We start from the raw sequence: 18,591 nt of genomic DNA on the forward strand, positions 1-18,591 counted from the left end.
GGAGACACCCCCAGTCTGTCCTCAGCAGAAGCCCCATAATGACTGGGTATATTCCAGGAGACACCCCCAGTCTGTCCTCAGCAGAAGCCCCATAATGACTGGGTATATTCCAGGAGACACCCCCAGTCTGTCCTCAGCAGAAGCCCTATAATGACTGGGTATATTCCAGGAGACACCCCCTGCTCTGTCCTCAGCAGAAGCCCCATAATGACTGGGTATTCCAGGAGATACCCCCAGTCTGTCCTCAGCAGAAGCCCTATAATGACTTGATAAATTTCAGGAGACACTCCCAGTCTGTCCTCAGCAGAAGCCCCATAATTACTGGATATATTACAGGAGAAACCCCCAGTCTGTCCTCAGCAGAAGCCCCATAATAACTGGGAATATTCTAGGAGACACCCCCAGTCTGTCCTCAGCAGAAGCCCCATAATTACTGGATATATTCCAGGAGACACCCCCAGTCTGTCCTCAGCAGAAGCCCCATAATGACTGGGAATATTCCAGGAGACACCCCCTGCTCTGTCCTCAGCAGAAGCCCCATAATGACTGGGAATATTCCAGGAGACACCCCCTGCTCTGTCCTCAGCAGAAGCCCCATAATGACTGGGAAAATTCCAGGAGACACCCCAGTCTGTCCTCAGCAGAAGCCCCATAATGACTGGGTATATTTCAGGAGACACCCCCTGCTCTGTCCTCAGCAGAAGCCCCATAATGACTGGGAATATTCCAGGAGACACCCCCAGTCTGTCCTCAGCAGAAGCCCCATAATGACTGGGTATATTCCAGGAGACACCCCCAGTCTGTCCTCAGCAGAAGCCCCATAATGACTGGGTATATTCCAGGAGACACCCCCAGTCTGTCCTCAGCAGAAGCCCCATAATGACTGGGAACATTCCAGGAGACACCCCCAGTCTGTCCTCAGCAGAAGCCCCATAATGACTGGGTATATTCGAGGAGACACCCCCAGTCTGTCCTCAGCAGAAGCCCCATAATGACTGGGAATATTCCAGGAGACACCCCCTGCTCTGTCCTCAGCAGAAGCCCCATAATGACTGGGTATATTCCAGGAGACACCCCCAGTCTGTCCTCAGCAGAAGCCCCATAATGACTGGGAATATTCCAGGAGACACCCCCTGCTCTGTCCTCAGCAGAAGCCCCATAATGACTGGGAATATTCCAGGAGACACCCCAGTCTGTCCTCAGCAGAAGCCCCATAATGACTGGGTATATTTCAGGAGACACCCCTGCTCTGTCCTCAGCAGAAGCCCCATAATGACTGGGAATATTCCAGGAGACACCCCCAGTCTGTCCTCAGCAGAAGCCCCATAATGACTGGGTATATTCCAGGAGACACCCCCAGTCTGTCCTCAGCAGAAGCCCCATAATGACTGGGAATATTCCAGGAGACACCCCCAGTCTGTCCTCAGCAGAAGCCCCATAATGACTGGGAATATTCCAGGAGACACCCCCTGCTCTGTCCTCAGCAGAAGCCCCATAATGACTGGAAATATTCCAGGAGACACCCCCAGTCTGTCCTCAGCAGAAGCCCCATAATGACTGGGTATATTCCAGGAGACACCCCCAGTCTGTCCTCAGCAGAAGCCCCATAATGACTGGGAATATTCCAGGAGACACCCCCAGTCTGTCCTCAGCAGAAGCCCTATAATGACTGGGTATATTCCAGGAGACACCCCCAGTCTGTCCTCAGCAGAAGCCCCATAATGACTGGGTATATTCCAGGAGACACCCCCAGTCTGTCCTCAGCAGAAGCCCCATAATGACTGGGTATATTCCAGGAGACACCCCCAGTCTGTCCTCAGCAGAAGCCCTATAATGACTGGGTATATTCCAGGAGACACCCCCTGCTCTGTCCTCAGCAGAAGCCCCATAATGACTGGGTATTCCAGGAGATACCCCCAGTCTGTCCTCAGCAGAAGCCCTATAATGACTTGATAAATTTCAGGAGACACTCCCAGTCTGTCCTCAGCAGAAGCCCCATAATTACTGGATATATTACAGGAGAAACCCCCAGTCTGTCCTCAGCAGAAGCCCCATAATGACTGGGAATATTCCAGGAGACACCCCCAGTCTGTCCTCAGCAGAAGCCCCATAATTACTGGATATATTACAGGAGACACCCCCAGTCTGTCCTCAGCAGAAGCCCCATAATGACTGGGAATATTCCAGGAGATACCCCCAGTCTGTCCTCAGCAGAACCCCTATAATGACTGGGTATATTCCAGGAGACACCCCCTGCTCTGTCCTCAGCAGAAGCCCCATAATGACTGGGTATATTCCAGGAGACACCCCCAGTCTGTCCTCAGCAGAAGCCCCATAATGACTGGGAATATTCCAGGAGACACCCCCAGTCTGTCCTCAGCAGAAGCCCCATAATTACTGGATATATTCCAGGAGACACCCCCAGTCTGTCCTCAGCAGAAGCCCCATAATGACTGGGAATATTCCAGGAGACACCCCCTGCTCTGTCCTCAGCAGAAGCCCCATAATGACTGGGGATATTCCAGGAGACACCCCCTGCTCTGTCCTCAGCAGAAGCCCCATAATGACTGGGAATATTCCAGGAGACACCCCCAGTCTGTCCTCAGCAGAAGCCCCATAATGACTGGGTATATTTCAGGAGACACCCCCTGCTCTGTCCTCAGCAAAAGCCCCATAATGACTGGGAATATTCCAGGAGACACCCCCAGTCTGTCCTCAGCAGAAGCCCCATAATGACTGGGTATATTCCAGGAGACACCCCCAGTCTGTCCTCAGCAGAAGCCCCATAATGACTGGGTATATTCCAGGAGACACCCCCAGTCTGTCCTCAGCAGAAGCCCCATAATGACTGGGAATATTCCAGGAGACACCCCCAGTCTGTCCTCAGCAGAAGCCCCATAATGACTGGGTATATTCCAGGAGACACCCCCAGTCTGTCCTCAGCAGAAGCCCCATAATGACTGGGAATATTCCAGGAGACACCCCATGCTCTGTCCTCAGCAGAAGCCCCATAATGACTGGATATATTCCAGGAGACACCCCCAGTCTGTCCTCAGCAGAAGCCCCATAATGACTGGGAATATTCCAGGAGACACCCCCTGCTCTGTCCTCAGCAGAAGCCCCATAATGACTGGGAATATTCCAGGAGACACCCCAGTCTGTCCTCAGCAGAAGCCCCATAATGACTGGGTATATTTCAGGAGACACCCCTGCTCTGTCCTCAGCAGAAGCCCCATAATGACTGGGAATATTCCAGGAGACACCCCCAGTCTGTCCTCAGCAGAAGCCCCATAATGACTGGGTATATTCCAGGAGACACCCCAGTCTGTCCTCAGCAGAAGCCCCATAATGACTGGGAATATTCCAGGAGACACACCCAGTCTGTCCTCAGCAGAAGCCCCATAATGACTGGGAATATTCCAGGAGACACCCCCTGCTCTGTCCTCAGCAGAAGCCCCATAATGACTGGAAATATTCCAGGAGACACCCCCAGTCTGTCCTCAGCAGAAGCCCCATAATGACTGGGTATATTCCAGGAGACACCCCCAGTCTGTCCTCAGCAGAAGCCCCATAATGACTGGGAATATTCCAGGAGACACCCCCAGTCTGTCCTCAGCAGAAGCCCCATAATGACTGGGAATATTCCAGGAGACACCCCCACTCTGTCCTCAGCAGAAGCCCCATAATGACTGGGAATATTCCAGGAGACACCCCCACTCTGTCCTCAGCAGAAGCCCCATAATGACTGGGTATATTCCAGGAGACACCCCCAGTCTGTCCTCAGCAGAAGCCCCATAATGACTGGGAATATTCCAGGAGATACCCCCAGTCTGTCCTCAGCAGAAGCCCCATAATGACTGGGTATATTCCAGGAGACACCCCCAGTCTGTCCTCAGCAGAAGCCCCATAATGACTGGGTATATTCCAGGAGACACCCCCACTCTGTCCTCAGCAGAAGCCCCATAATGACTGGGAATATTCCAGGAGACACCCCCTGCTCTGTCCTCAGCAGAAGCCCCATAATGACTGGGAATATTCCAGGAGACACCCCCAGTCTGTCCTCAGCAGAAGCCCCATAATGACTGGGTATATTCCAGGAGACACCCCCAGTCTGTCCTCAGCAGAAGCCCCATAATGACTGGGAATATTCCAGGAGACACCCCCAGTCTGTCCTCAGCAGAAGCCCCATAATGACTGGATATATTCCAGGAGACACCCCCAGTCTGTCCTCAGCAGAAGCCCCATAATGACTGGGAATATTCCAGGAGACACCCCCTGCTCTGTCCTCAGCAGAAGCCCCATAATGACTGGGAATATTCCAGGAGACACCCCCAGTCTGTCCTCAGCAGAAGCCCCATAATGACTGGGTATATTCCAGGAGACACCCCCAGTCTGTCCTCAGCAGAAGCCCCATAATGACTGGGAATATTCCAGGAGACACCCCCAGTCTGTCCTCAGCAGAAGCCCCATAATGACTGGATATATTCCAGGAGACACCCCCAGTCTGTCCTCAGCAGAAGCCCCATAATGACTTGGTATATTCCAGGAGACACCCCCTGCTCTGTCCTCAGCAGAAGCCCCATAATGACTGGGAATATTCCAGGAGACACCCCAGTCTGTCCTCAGCAGAAGCCCCATAATGACTGGGTATATTTCAGGAGACACCCCTGCTCTGTCCTCAGCAGAAGCCCCATAATGACTGGGAATATTCCAGGAGACACCCCCAGTCTGTCCTCAGCAGAAGCCCCATAATGACTGGGTATATTCCAGGAGACACCCCAGTCTGTCCTCAGCAGAAGCCCCATAATGACTGGGAATATTCCAGGAGACACACCCAGTCTGTCCTCAGCAGAAGCCCCATAATGACTGGGAATATTCCAGGAGACACCCCCTGCTCTGTCCTCAGCAGAAGCCCCATAATGACTGGAAATATTCCAGGAGACACCCCCAGTCTGTCCTCAGCAGAAGCCCCATAATGACTGGATATATTCCAGGAGACACCCCCAGTCTGTCCTCAGCAGAAGCCCCATAATGACTGGGAATATTCCAGGAGACACCCCCAGTCTGTCCTCAGCAGAAGCCCCATAATGACTGGATATATTCCAGGAGACACCCCCAGTCTGTCCTCAGCAGAAGCCCCATAATGACTGGGTATATTCCAGGAGACACCCCCAGTCTGTCCTCAGCAGAAGCCCCATAATGACTGGGTATATTCCAGGAGACACCCCCTGCTCTGTCCTCAGCAGTCAGCAGCACTGTGAGGACCTGGGGAGAGGACCTGGTGAAGCTGCAGTGTCAGTGAGAACTTTCCTGCTACCCTGGAACAGAACACACTGCCTTCCCTCCAACGTGTCCAAGACAACCGGAGCAGCATGTGTCTTAGTGACCGAGCCGCGGAGAGGACAAGCTGTGCATTTGCCAGGCCCGCATCATTAAGCCGTCTCCGTGCCGCCACCCCCATTCATCTGCCAAAAACAGACTGATTGGAGAATCACAGCCCTCTTATTGGACCGTCGCGTGGTTGCCACGGGCAACCCCCGCCTCGGCACCCGTTTCACGTGACAGAGAAAGTGTAGCGGCGGGGAAGGCGAGGGGGGTCACACATCGGTCTGAGAGAAGAGTGGGGTGGGGGGCGCACACTGTGACGTCACAGAGAAAGTTGCACCGGGCTCGGGACTGACAGACGTACACCTCTATTACCATCCAGCAAACGCAGCGAGGGAGGTCAGATTTCCTCCCAGAAAAAAAGCAGGAGGGGGGAAAAAAAGGAGGCAGCGCAGCCCCCGCAATCAGCAGCAGACAGGGAGCCTGCAAAGCTGCAGCTGCAGCACTGTACAGGAGCTCAGCCCTTCCTTCCATCCTTCCTTCCATCCATGGAGCATTGCATCGGAATGAGAAGATAAGGAAGGAAGGAGAATAAGGAGGAGGAAAGCGTCCATCCCGAGCGAGGGCGGGAGCCTCTCGTCACTCACTCCTCACTCACTATGGTGCAGAGCAACACGTAAAGAAGAAGAAGAAGAGCCCGCCGGACTCGGTGCACCTGACCCCCTGAGGAGCGGCCATGGGCGCCGGGTTCTAATTCATGGCTGCTGCTCTCTATTGCGCAACTCTGAGGAAACAGAAAGCTGATTCATGGAGAGGGGGGGCCGCCTGACCATGCCGCTGTGCTAAGGGCCCCTTCATGTGTGCCGGGGAGCCCCTTCATGTGTGCCGCTGCTGCCGGGGAGACCTATATGTGTGCTGCTGCTGCCGGGGAGACCTATATGTGTGCCGCTGCTGCAGGGGAGCCCTTCATGTGTGCCGCCGCTGCCGGGGACCGTTCATGTGTGCCGCCGCTGCCGGGGACCCTTCACTCGCTTTACTTTCTGCCTATTCGCTGACTTGGGAAGCGACATGCAGCTCCTGAAGGCTTTATGGGCACTAGCAGGAGCGGCCATCTGCTGTCTTCTCCTATTCCTCATCCACTCGCACTTCCTAAAAGAAGGTAAATGTCTAGGCTATGTATTTCTATGTCTGGGTGGGCTGCGGAGGAGGAATGCGGTGCTCACTGCTCAGCACTACACACTATAGCCGCAGGTGTGATTAGAAATAGGGGGTGGATGGGGGCTAAAAATCCATCAACTACCCCCCAACAGGTCATGCTTTAAATCTACTACAACTGGAGGAGACCAATCAGCTGCCAACTTCAGCTTGCCCACTTCAGCTTCCCAAATGAAAGCTGCCAGCTGATTGGTTGGCATGCCCACATAAATGCCCCTCAATGGTTTTATTTTTATGATTGGTTGGCATGCCCACATAAATGCCACTCAATGGTTTTATTTGTATGATTAGTTGGCATGCCCACATAAATGCCCCTTAATGGTTTTATTTTTATCATTGGTTGGCATGCCCACATAAATGCCCCTCAATGGTTTTATTTTTATCATTGGCATGCCCACATAAATGCCCCTCAATGGTTTTATTTGTATGATTGGTTGGCATGCCCACATAAATGCCCCTCAATGGTTTTATTTTTATGATTGGCATGCCCACATAAATGCCCCTCAATGGTTTTATTTTTATGATTGGCATGCCCACATAAATGCCCCTCAATGGTTTTATTTTTATGATTGGCATGCCCACATTAATGCCCCTCAATGGTTTTATTTTTATGATTAGTTGGCATGCCCACATAAATGCCCCTCAATGGTTTTATTTTTATCCAAAATCCACCCCCCCCCCCAAAAAAAAACATGGCCTGTCGGAGAGGGGAGATTTGAGGATAAGGCTTTGGAGTCCTTGGCTTGTTTGGAATCCAGATCAATAGGTGCCCTAAAGATCCCCCCCTTTTTTTTTTTTTTGATTCAGCAAGTTTTCAATAGATGGCACTAAAGTTCTATGGAAAGGGCAAGAGGAGCTCTCAGAGGGGAGCTGAGCTCCAGGCCCACGTTCCTTCTATAGAGCCCCAGCAACTCACCCAAAGGAATTTGGGGTGGTGGATTTTTTATTTATTGTTTTTTTTGTCTATGAAGTCATCCCGCTGGAAATGCACAGTGCTAAAGGTTAATGGAGTTAAATGATCTCCTCTTTATGTACATAGAGCCCAGTCTGCAGCTTGAAATGTAACCTGCATTGAGCGCGGCGTCTCTTTTCTGGGCTCTCAGTGGAAAATGTTCACGTTCGCTTACTGCCTAGTGATTATTATTATAGGTTCCAGCGTTTTCAAAGCAGCTCTACATCATAGCCAGCTTGAAAGTTATGGAGGCTCTTCCACCTCTGGTAATACAAAGCGTTCCATGGAGACCAGGCATCCAAAAACTGATGTGTAGCACTGTCATTGTTTTTATTTTTTGCTCCAGTTTGCTAATCATGTGCATGCTTCCTATAGTAATGATAATGCTATAAGCAGATGGTCACCCAGAGCAACCACTTTCATCAGTTTGGAGCAGGCTAAGAACTGTAAGATGCAGTAACCCATAGCAACCATTTCTCTTACACCTTTCATACATTTAGCACAGGCTAAGATTAGCAGATGCTCAAACCCATAGCAACCAATCAGATATAACCTCTCATGAGTTTAGAGCAGGCTAAGAACAGCAGATGCTGAAACCCATAGCAACCAATCAGATATCACCTTTCATCAGTTTAGAGCAGGCTAAGAACAGCAGATGCTGAAACTCATAGCAACCAATCAGATATTACCTCTCATCAGTTTAGAGCAGGCTAAGAACAGCAAATGCTGAAACCCATAGCAACCAATCAGATATCACCTCTCATGAGTTTAGAGCAGGCTAAGAACAGCAAATGCTGAAACCCATAGCAACCAATCAGATATCACCTTTCATCAGTTTTGAGCAGGTTAAAAGCAGCATATGCTGTAGCTCATAGCAACCAATCAGATTTAACCTCTCATGAGTTTAGAGCTGTCTAAAAAACAGCAGATGCTGTAACCTTTAGCAACCAGTTAGAATTCACCTCTCATCAGTTTATAGTGGTTTAAGAACAGCATAGCAACCAATCAGATTTAATCTCTTATCAGTTTAGAGCAAACAATTATAGTTCACCTCTTATTAGTTTAGAGCTAAGGACAGCAGATGCTGTAACCCCTAGCAACCAATCAAATCTCACCTTTTTAGTTTAGAGCAGGCTAAAAACCAAAGATGCTGTAGCCCATAGCAACCAATCATAATTCACCTCTTAGTTTAGAGCAGGCTAAAAATAGAAGATACCGTAGCCCATAGCAACCAATCAAAATTCACCTCTTAGTTTAGAGCAGGCTAAAAACAGCAGATGCTGTAGCCCATAGCAACCGATTGAATTTCACCTCTCATCAGTTTAGAGCTGTCTAAAAAAAAACAAATGCTGTAACCTATAGCAACCCATTAGATTTAGTCTCTCATCAATTTAGAGCAGACTTAGAACAGCAGATGCTGAAACCCATAGCAACCAGTTAGATTTGATCTCTCATCAATTTATAGCAGACTTAGAACAGCAGATCCTGAAACCCATAGCAACCGGTTAGATTTCTCCTTTCATCAGTTTAGAGCATTGATCCCCATACTTGACAGGGCCATGGTGGTTGCCTTGGGTTATAGTGTATTTATTAGCATGCGATCTAGTGTTTTTGGAAGAAGAAAATCCAATATACATGTAGTGGGGTTTATTTCATTGGCTTGCTACTTGTGGTGCATCACCGTTTTTCTGTAAAGACTGCTGCTACTGAGGAATGACAAAGCTCACATCTGTTGCTATAGCAGTATTTATTAGCAGGGCATATTGATGTAAGTCCGGATATTCTGGTATGTTCTGAACAAACATCAGAGGAAATTGCTCATGGCTTTATTGTCCTGTGAACGTGATTTTCTGTCACTATAGGCTCAATACACAAAGCTTTAGCGATAGGAGAAGGTTCATTATTTTAGCCATGTGGCCAATTTTGAAATCTCGCTGGACCCAGCTGACAATATCTGTCTCTTTTTTTGTGGTGTATTATTTGTGGTGTGTAAATTGAATCTTATGCGTGTAGAAGAGAACGCTGTGGATTGCCAAATTGAAATAAAATATATACTATTGTTTTTTTTTTTTCCCGTTGGAGGAGAGTGACGTCTATGAAAATGTGTCAGTTAATGTGCTTGGTGGTTAGTTAAGTGTCTGGGAAGAGAATATGATGATGAGCTGAGGAGGCTGCATACAGAGCCTTGTTGGGCTGTTCTGCTGCTTCACCATTAGACAAGCGTTCCCACGCTGCACTTAACATAGGCTACTTTCACTGCCATGGACTGATCACTGCAATCTCTTTCCGGAGACTGGCTGCTCTTGTGTAGTCTTCTCCTGCCTTCACTTCACCAACAATACATTGTGAAATAAAAGCTCCTTCCCATTCCAGAGCTTGCCTGGGGGGTGGCTGTTATGGTGCCCAAATTGTGGTGTTTGAAAAAAAATGACATTATGCAAAGTTCTGAAGGAGAGTTTTCTTCATTGATCAGACACCATTTTAGTCTGGATTGCATCTGTTTTTCAATAGGAGTTTTGGAGGACATTTGTCTGCTTACAGCTTTAACGGGAAATGTACAGTGGACTTTATGATGTGTTTAATGATTGCAGTTGTTGTTTAACACATCATGCATATGAAATTGCTCCTCCATCAGAGTAGTATTGTATCTATTGCTTAACACCTTAGCAGACCAAATAGAATTATGAGCTTCTCACTGTACAAAAATGAACGAGCAAGTATTATTTTGTTGTAAGGTATCATATTTGTAAACATTAAGACTTTGCTTACATTTCATTAATGTAAGACCACTTATCTGATTATTATATTTTTGCAGAATGATGTCTGGAAATGCATGTAAATTAATACAGTAATTAAAGCCTAATGTTTTTATTCCACCAAATTACACAGTAATCCAGAACATTTACTTGGCATAAATACGTAGAGCCATGCTTTCAGATAAAGGGATGTTCTCTTCCTAGCCACTAATTCATTGGTCTTTGTGCATTACATCTCTATCTCCATAATATTAAATGCCATGCCTAAAAGAAGCAGCACATGTCTAGGAAGTTTAATGGCTGTCAGGGTGCAATTTTTATTTAACCCTCTAGATTTTATACCTGAATTTTATTAGAGGAAGGCCTGCGTGATTTTTTTTTTCTTTTAGTGAAACGCACGATCATTATTGAGGTTTGTTTGGTAATTAAGTTGACTCGGTGAAAACATTGCTTGGGTATAAGCAGGGCATACAATCAAGGCTTGTTCTGAAATGAGTGGGAAAGAGCTGCTTAAATGCCCATTTCCATGAATATGTTTTCTTCAGGAAGTGAAGAATGGGTGACACAGGGTGCCATTTTTCCACACTTAGGCTTTTGTCCTGAAATACAGGTCGTCCTGTGGCTAATCCGTTCCCTGATGTCCGATCTGTCTCTCAACGTTTCAAAAAGATGAATAGAAACTGTGAACTGGGGAAAGGGCATTGTAATTTATAATTGCAATTCCAAGTCGGCCTATGTTTTATAGAGAACAATGTAACATGTTTAGTCTTTCTCAGGTTTTCTCTAAAATAAATAACATGGCTTAAATATGGTTTAAAAGGTACATGTGCCTGGGGTACAGCTGTCATTATCTTTCTCAGCATCACATCATACAGGTAGACTTGAAATATAGAGATAATGCAACAATAATGTCAGCTAAATGCCATGGAGGATGCATTTCAGTAATATTCAAGAATAAAAATTGAAGCACCTGTAATTGAAAATACTGATGCAAATCTCCTCAACGTTCTTTTTAGTCAGACGTGTGTACTTCTAAGAGTGTGAGTTTTACAGTGCGGTCACTGAGCAGGACATTCTCACCAGGTCCTTTGTGTTTGATGTCCCTGCCTTGAAATATCTGGATTAAATAAAAGCTAATGGCATAAAATATGACACACATCTTCAAGTCCATTAGTTGTATGGCTTTGTTGGCAAATGTTTTTTTTTTTTTTTTAATCTAGGTGTTTATTGTGAGCAACATGTTCAGAAGATGTTTGGAGACTATGCCGATAATCTAATTATATACCATGTATTGTTTTGTTTTTAACTTTTGTGCACTTGTTTTTGTATACTGCAATCATTTTGTAGCACAAAATTGTCTTGGTTTCTATGTTGTTTTAGAATTGGATTATTAAGAAGAAAAAAGCACAACACTGTTGGATGTGTCTCCTTCTGCTGCTTTATTTTTAATGAATGCTTCTTGATTAACATATGATGCGTGACTAATTATGTGTTGAAGCCTGCTTACAAGGGATACACTGCAGAAAGATTGGAACTGAGGTGTTTACTCACCAAAAGAAACTCTATTTCCATTATCTTGACTTATGTGAATATATTCAAGTTTTTGAAGTTTTTGTTGTATAAATAAAGTTATGCTAAGTTGGTTTAATGGTGCATTACTCTTATAAATATAGCAGCTGTCGGTAGCTTGTCTTAAACTAGTTGGTTCTAAGTTTTCCCCAGTGTAAAGATGCTCCAGTTTTATTGTATAATGGTATTTATTGATGTTAGCTATTTGATGACACTGCAACATTCCCCATATATTTTATAAGCTTTATAAGCTTCAGAACAGAAGGAAAGTTGGGGACAGGTTGATAAGCTGTCAATGTTTTAATGCCTTACACAGCATGCGGTATTATATTAGGTAGATGTTATCATATAAAGCTGGATAGATTGTATTGATCTCTATGATAGACACTACATGATAAGTTCTTCCACTGAGAATGCTCATTCTAAGAAAAATCAACATCCATGTAGCAACTAGGGCCAATAGTTATTGCTCACTTCCAGTTCCTTTTTAATATATGCAGCTTTGTTTTTATTTGGTTAGTTTTATGTGATGTGATTACCAAAACAACGTAAAATGTGTTTTGTTTCTGAAAGAACCTAATGATCAGAAGTAATTCTGTTACTAAAACATTGTGTAAATCTGATAATTGTGCAGTATTGTAGGCTGTGACTATTTATAGACCGATGTATTAAACATCATGTGACAGTAGCTGGTTTGCAAGGATTTGCACCTTTTATATACCCATTAATTATCATGTGCTGAAGTTATACAGTGTTTTTCTAATCATTCTTTCCTTAAGAAAGCATAACTAAATGTTATTGCTAAAGTGTACTTTAAGTAGCAAGTTCACAGATCACTAAGAAGGTTAGACTTTCATTTGCACTTCTATTTTCTAAAGGACTGTTCTGTAAAATTTGGGAATTTCAATGCTATATCTAATACGGACATGTATATATGCTTTTAATGCTGTATTAACTCATGCTGCCATTAATGTGGACATGGTTACCAGCTTAAGTGTAGAAAGATTAGTTATTTTCTGATTTGTTCATTTATTCTTCTATTGCAATCACATCCTCATTAGTTACTTCTTTGCTGTTGACTGCAGTTTAATGAGAGGGCATAGCCTTTGTTTAGTGTCTGATGAGATTACATGACAGGTGGTTGATGCTTGCATGTTACAGGGAAGCAATTTCACATTTACACCATTGACTATTACCATAATTGGCCATATGAATGACTTCTCAAGCCTATAACCCAACTCCAGAATGTAAAATGACATTGCACATTTTTATTGGGAAGGTTAAGAAGGTGTTAGTTAGCTTTTAGACTGCTCTTCTGGCTGTCGATTATAATGCTGTTAATCTTAAAAAAAAGAGAAATTAATTTGTGTACCTATCTATTTGAAGAAATATGTCTCACTAAGAACTCTGAGAATAAATACTGTATTTTCTGGCGTATAAGACTACTTTTGAACCTCAAAAAAATCCCCCCAAAATGGGAGGTCGTCTTATACGCCGAGTATAATATCTCCAAGGTAACCTAAGTATAAGTATTACCGGTAGATCATGTAATAGGGGGGTCGTCTTATACGCCCAGTCATCTTATACGCCGGAAAATACGGTATGTGGTCCTTTTCAGAGTTAGGTGGTACTATCACTAGATATACCAAACAAAATGACTGGTGCAAGTGTGTGTCTATATATATATATATATATATATAGTGTAGGTTTTTGAAGGCATAACAGTCTTTCAAAAGACTACAAAACTCACTTACATTTTCCGTGAAATGTCAAATGCAATATTCTGCCCCTCTTCCCAGTTGTAAAATATGCAATGTTATACATGTTGATACAGATGCATTTATTCAGTTACTCTACTGGAAACTATTGTAATGTTATAGAAGATTTTTTTTCTAGTACTGGTAGCATTGAAGGACAATGACCATATTCTCTGTCAGTAAATTCAATTACTACAGTGTCATGATAACATGTGATACTTTTTATCTGCCTAATACTCTCTGATATGATTTTAGAGGGAACTATACATCGATAACATAGAGTATAACATTTGTCTACGTATACAGTTTTTTTAGATATTTAGGTCAAATGTGCTGATAAATGCAGGTGTAAGGCACACTGTAAGAAAAAAAAAAAATGGTTGGGTTGATCTATTAAAGCAGCAAATAAAAAAATAAAAAGAAGCTCAGGGAATGTTCATTCAATTTAGCGACTAGAGTGAAGCTAAGTTCATTTGAATATCTAACCTTGTCAAGTGTGATTACAAAAATACCAGAATTTTAACTCAGCTGGCTAAATTAGGTAAACGTAGCTTGTTTTGCAAAGTGAAACTTCTTTATTCTTTTAGTAAATCAACCCCACTGTGCAAGTTTTTTTTTCTGTAAAACTTTACAACAAGAAACATTGTAACCTTCATTACAGTAGCCAATGAATAATGCTATACTGTAAGCTGCTAATATTCACATTAAAACAGTAGAAAATCAAATTTGACCATTTTAGGACAGGCCTGGATTACAATATTTATTCAAAGTCCTCCATTTTTTTCAAAACAGGCTTGGGTTACAATTATTTTACAAAGTCCTCCATTTTTTTCTTTTCCAAAATCCATTTTTTTTAAGACAGGCCTAGATTACCGATTTTTTGCAAAGACCTCTATTTTTTCAAGACAGGTTGGATTACAGTATTTTTGCAAAGTCCTCCATTTTTTTTTTAAGACAGGCCTGGATTACAATATTTTCGCAAAGTCCTGCATTTTATTCAAGACAGGCTTGGATTACAGTATTTTTGCAAAGTCCTCCATTTTTTTTCAAGACGGGCTTGGATTACAGTATTTTTGCAACTTCCTCTATGTTTTTAAACAATTATCTATAAGATAACGGAGAATGCTGCACTGACCTATTTGCAGCAGTGTCTCAAAGATTTAAACAAATGACAGTACAGAAGTGCAGAAAGGTTATAGTATTTATGAACTAGTTAAAGTCATACAAGACCATATAATGCAGTGCATTTTAAGATGAAATCCTAGCAAATGGCCAAATGCTGTTGAAATACATTTATAGGGATGGTTTAACCTGCCAGTAGTAAGTAAATATTGTATTCTAAGAACTTCTTCAATAAAGCTTATCCAGGTCCAACACTTCTGATGTCCTCACTAAAGACTCTACCACAATGTAGTAATACAGCCGGGTCTATAGATCCGCCCTAGATTTAGTGAGCAATTAAGTAGTAGCAGCACACTGATGAAGATATCATTCTGCTCTCTCCTCCTATCAGTGCTTTAATGGAAAATTGCGCGACACTGTACCAAAATAAAATTGATGTTCTTTTTTTCTCACAAATAGAGATTTCTTTTGGTGATATTTGTTTACCTGTGTGATTTTTATTTTTTGCGCTATAAACAAAAAAAAGCGGCATTTCTGAAAAAAAAAAAAAAAAAAAACAATATTTTTCACATTCTGCTATATAACATTCCCCCCCCCCCCCCAAAAAAAAAAAAAATTAAAAATCAAAAATTATAATCCTTTTAGGCCAATTTGTATTCTGCTACATATTTTGTTAAAATCGCAATAAGCGTATTTTGATTGGTTTGGGCAAAAGTTTTTGCGCCTACAAACTAGGGTAAAGATTTACGTCATTTTTATTTATATATTTTTACTAGTAATGGCTGTGATCTGCGATTTTTGGCGGGACTGCAACATTGCCGCGGACAGATTGGACCCCTAACTGACATTTTTTACACTTTTGGGGGGACCAGTGACATTACTACAGTAATCAGTGCTAAAAATATACACTGTTACTGTGATAACGACATTGGCAGGGAAGGGGTTATCCTAGGGGTGATCAAAGGGTTAAGTGTGAGCCTAGGGGAGTGTTTAATAACTGTATGGGGGATGGGCTTGTGAAATGATCACAGAGACTTGGGATCCTATATAGAAGGATCACAGGCACTCTGATCATTTCAGAGAGAATGGTCAGCTGTGTTTACAACAGCTGACTGTTCTTCTCTTTCAGCAGGGAGCAATCGCGGGTGGCCCCCCGATCCCGTGCTTTGGCAACCCTGCTGCCTAGTGGGGGCGGGAGTTCGCCGCCAGCGGTGAGCGCTTAGAGGCACCACGCACACGACCGATGTAGGGCTACGTCGGTTCTCGCAGAAGAGGCAGCCTGCCACAGTAAATGCACAGTGGGTGGTCCTAATGTGGTTAAAAATTGTGTTCATAACTCCCTGGAATTCAACATTAAGGATTTTGCTTTACTGAAGGATAGTTCGAAATGTGTAACACTTTTCATAGGTTCTAGTTTAGTATTTGATGGATGTTAATATCTGATGTTGTCAGTAGCAACCAATGAACTTCAAACTATCATTTCAACAGTCCAAATTTTAAAATGAAAATATGTTTCTAATTGATTGCTATGGGCAAGAAAAAATGTCTTGTTAACACACTTTTTATATAAGCCTCTAAGGGTACATGGTCACATACACAATGACATATTCCATCTAAAAAGTATTTCAGGGTAATTAGACCATGCTTTATGTAGGATTTTATATATAGTACTACCTTTTCTTTGTAATTCCCTGACCTTGTAGCTTTTACTTCAAGTGTCTGCGAGGACTTGCTGCTCCTTTTGTCTTCCATAAGGAGTCCCTTGACATGCTGACATACACAGTACTACGAGCTGGGAGGTTACTAGGGAGGTATCACTGTACATGTTTTAGGAAAAGCATTTCTTTTAATACAAGGGACCTGTAGCTGCTGTAATAAACAAAGCTAAAATCTGGCTAAAGTAAAAGATGCACTGAAAGTTGTTTGCAGTTGTTTCTATCTCCAGTTAGTATAAACCTAGTGCTACTCTTTTACACTATTAGTCCTCATCAATGCGGCTGTACAGGGGCCTTACAGTGTATTTCACTTTCCTGGGACTTTTCTGTAGACCGTTTGCACATGGATGAACAAAACTCTGTGTTTGTTGCTCTGCCTTGTTTTTGTTTGTGGATCTGAACACAGGCACATTGTTGTCATTGGGACAATGCACACAGCTCTGTAAAGATCCGTTATGCAGTGTATATGCAAACTTATATGGGCAAATATGTTTAGATTGAAACAGAAGAGTTTTACGTGTATACACATATCAGCATTTAAGTACAGTAAAACCTTGGATTGAGAGTAACTTGGTTTGAGAGTGTTTTGCAAGACAGGCAAGTATATTACAGGCATACCCCACTTTTAAGTACACAATGGGACCAGAGCATGTATGTAAAACGAAAATGTACTTAAAGTGAAGCAATACCTTTTTTAATTTCTCAATGCATGTAAATACGCTAGCTTCATAGGAAATCTTGGTCAGCTTGACATGGCATTGCTCCCAAACCATGTGACAAGGACACCATGCTTGGGGAGCATGTTAAGGGGATCCAGGACTATGACATAGTAGATTACCTAGGCAAGCTGGCCGGCCACAAACAGGATATGTTGTAGTCCTGGGTCCCCTCTCTGTGCTCCCTAAGTTTGGTATCCCTGTCACTTATGGTTTGGGAGCAATGCCATGTCAAGCTGATCAAGATTTCCCATAGACGCCAATGTTAAAAACCGGAAGTAGTGTCATGCCAAGCTGAACAAGCTGTGTCCTTACTCGCGAGTGTACTTAAAGTGAGTGTACTTAAAGCGGGGTATGCCTGTATACATTTTGACTTGATAAACAAGCGATGTCTTGATATATAAGTAGCGTAATGTCACTACAGGGTGTAAAACAGAAGAGAGGCGCCTCTTAGTGTAGCAATATGGATACATTTAATTACAGTTCAACATTTAGCAACTCACATGGTTGATGATTAAAACAGGCATATCTAAGTATTGAGGCATCTGGGGTAAAGCTGTCCACATAGACCATCCTCCTCAACGCCATCAACGTCATCCCTTCCACGCTGCGCTCCATGAGTACTTCAAGCCTCGCTTTCAGATTGCTCTACTGCAGGGTAGTCTTCCCGGTCACAACTGCAGACTGACAGCGGTGAGAACCGGAGTCGGGGTGTATGGTCAATGTGGACAGCTTTACCCCGGATGCCTGCATACTTAGACGTGCAGCTTTAATTTATCAGCCATGTGAGTTACTAAATGTTGAACCTACATTAAATGTAACGATATTGCCACACTTAGAGGCGCCTCTCTTCTCTTTTATACTCAGTAGCTCCTGCTGGATTTTGTTTCTATTTCCATTGTGGAGGCTGCCATTTGTGGATGGACATTTTATGGGCATACATCCTATCACATTGCTATAATCTATTTATATGGACAATACACTGAAAGACTTGGTTGTGGAATGAATCATCTAAGCTTCCATTCTTATGGGGAAATTTGCTTTGATATAAGTGCTTTGGATTACAAGCAAGTTTCCGGAACAAATTATGCTCGCAGTCCAAGGTTTTACTGTACTTGTAAACATGTATACACAAGGTCTTTACAGAACACAACTTGCATTTTTACTGATGATCCTTCTAACAGCCTCTGCCAGCAAGATCCTGCATATAAACATCAGTACATTATAATGTCTGTGTGCTAAAGGTGTTTGTACACTGCCAGGGTGGCCACTGAGGGATTAAGAGCCTTTAAAAACACACCAGGAGCACTATGGCTCAACAGACCAGCAATAAATAAAGGTATATACCTAATGCATATCAAGAGCTCATTTCCTACTATAAGTTTATTTATTATTATATAATATTAGAGATTTCACAAATGCATAATAATTAGGAGAATAGCGTGCTTCTCAGATACATCTGAT

The 18,591-nt window shown here is 43.5% G+C and overlaps 1 protein-coding gene across 2 annotated transcripts in view; it reads left to right on the forward strand.

Moving 5' to 3' along the window:
* Nucleotides 1–6,278: 6,278 nt before the first annotated feature.
* Nucleotides 6,279–18,591, forward strand: part of TAFA5 (TAFA chemokine like family member 5) — a 624,707-nt gene continuing 612,394 nt past the window's right edge. For both annotated transcript variants that reach the window (XM_082254399.1, XM_082254398.1), the window contains exon 1: nucleotides 6,279–6,484. In XM_082254399.1, the coding sequence (XP_082110525.1) occupies nucleotides 6,394–6,484 (91 nt within the window). In that variant the 5' untranslated portion in view covers nucleotides 6,279–6,393. The remainder of the gene's footprint in view (nucleotides 6,485–18,591) is intronic.

Source organism: Pelophylax lessonae, assembly GCF_965119305.1.
Source record: "Pelophylax lessonae genome assembly, chromosome: 4".
In the NCBI taxonomy this organism is placed as follows: Eukaryota; Metazoa; Chordata; class Amphibia; order Anura; family Ranidae; genus Pelophylax; species Pelophylax lessonae.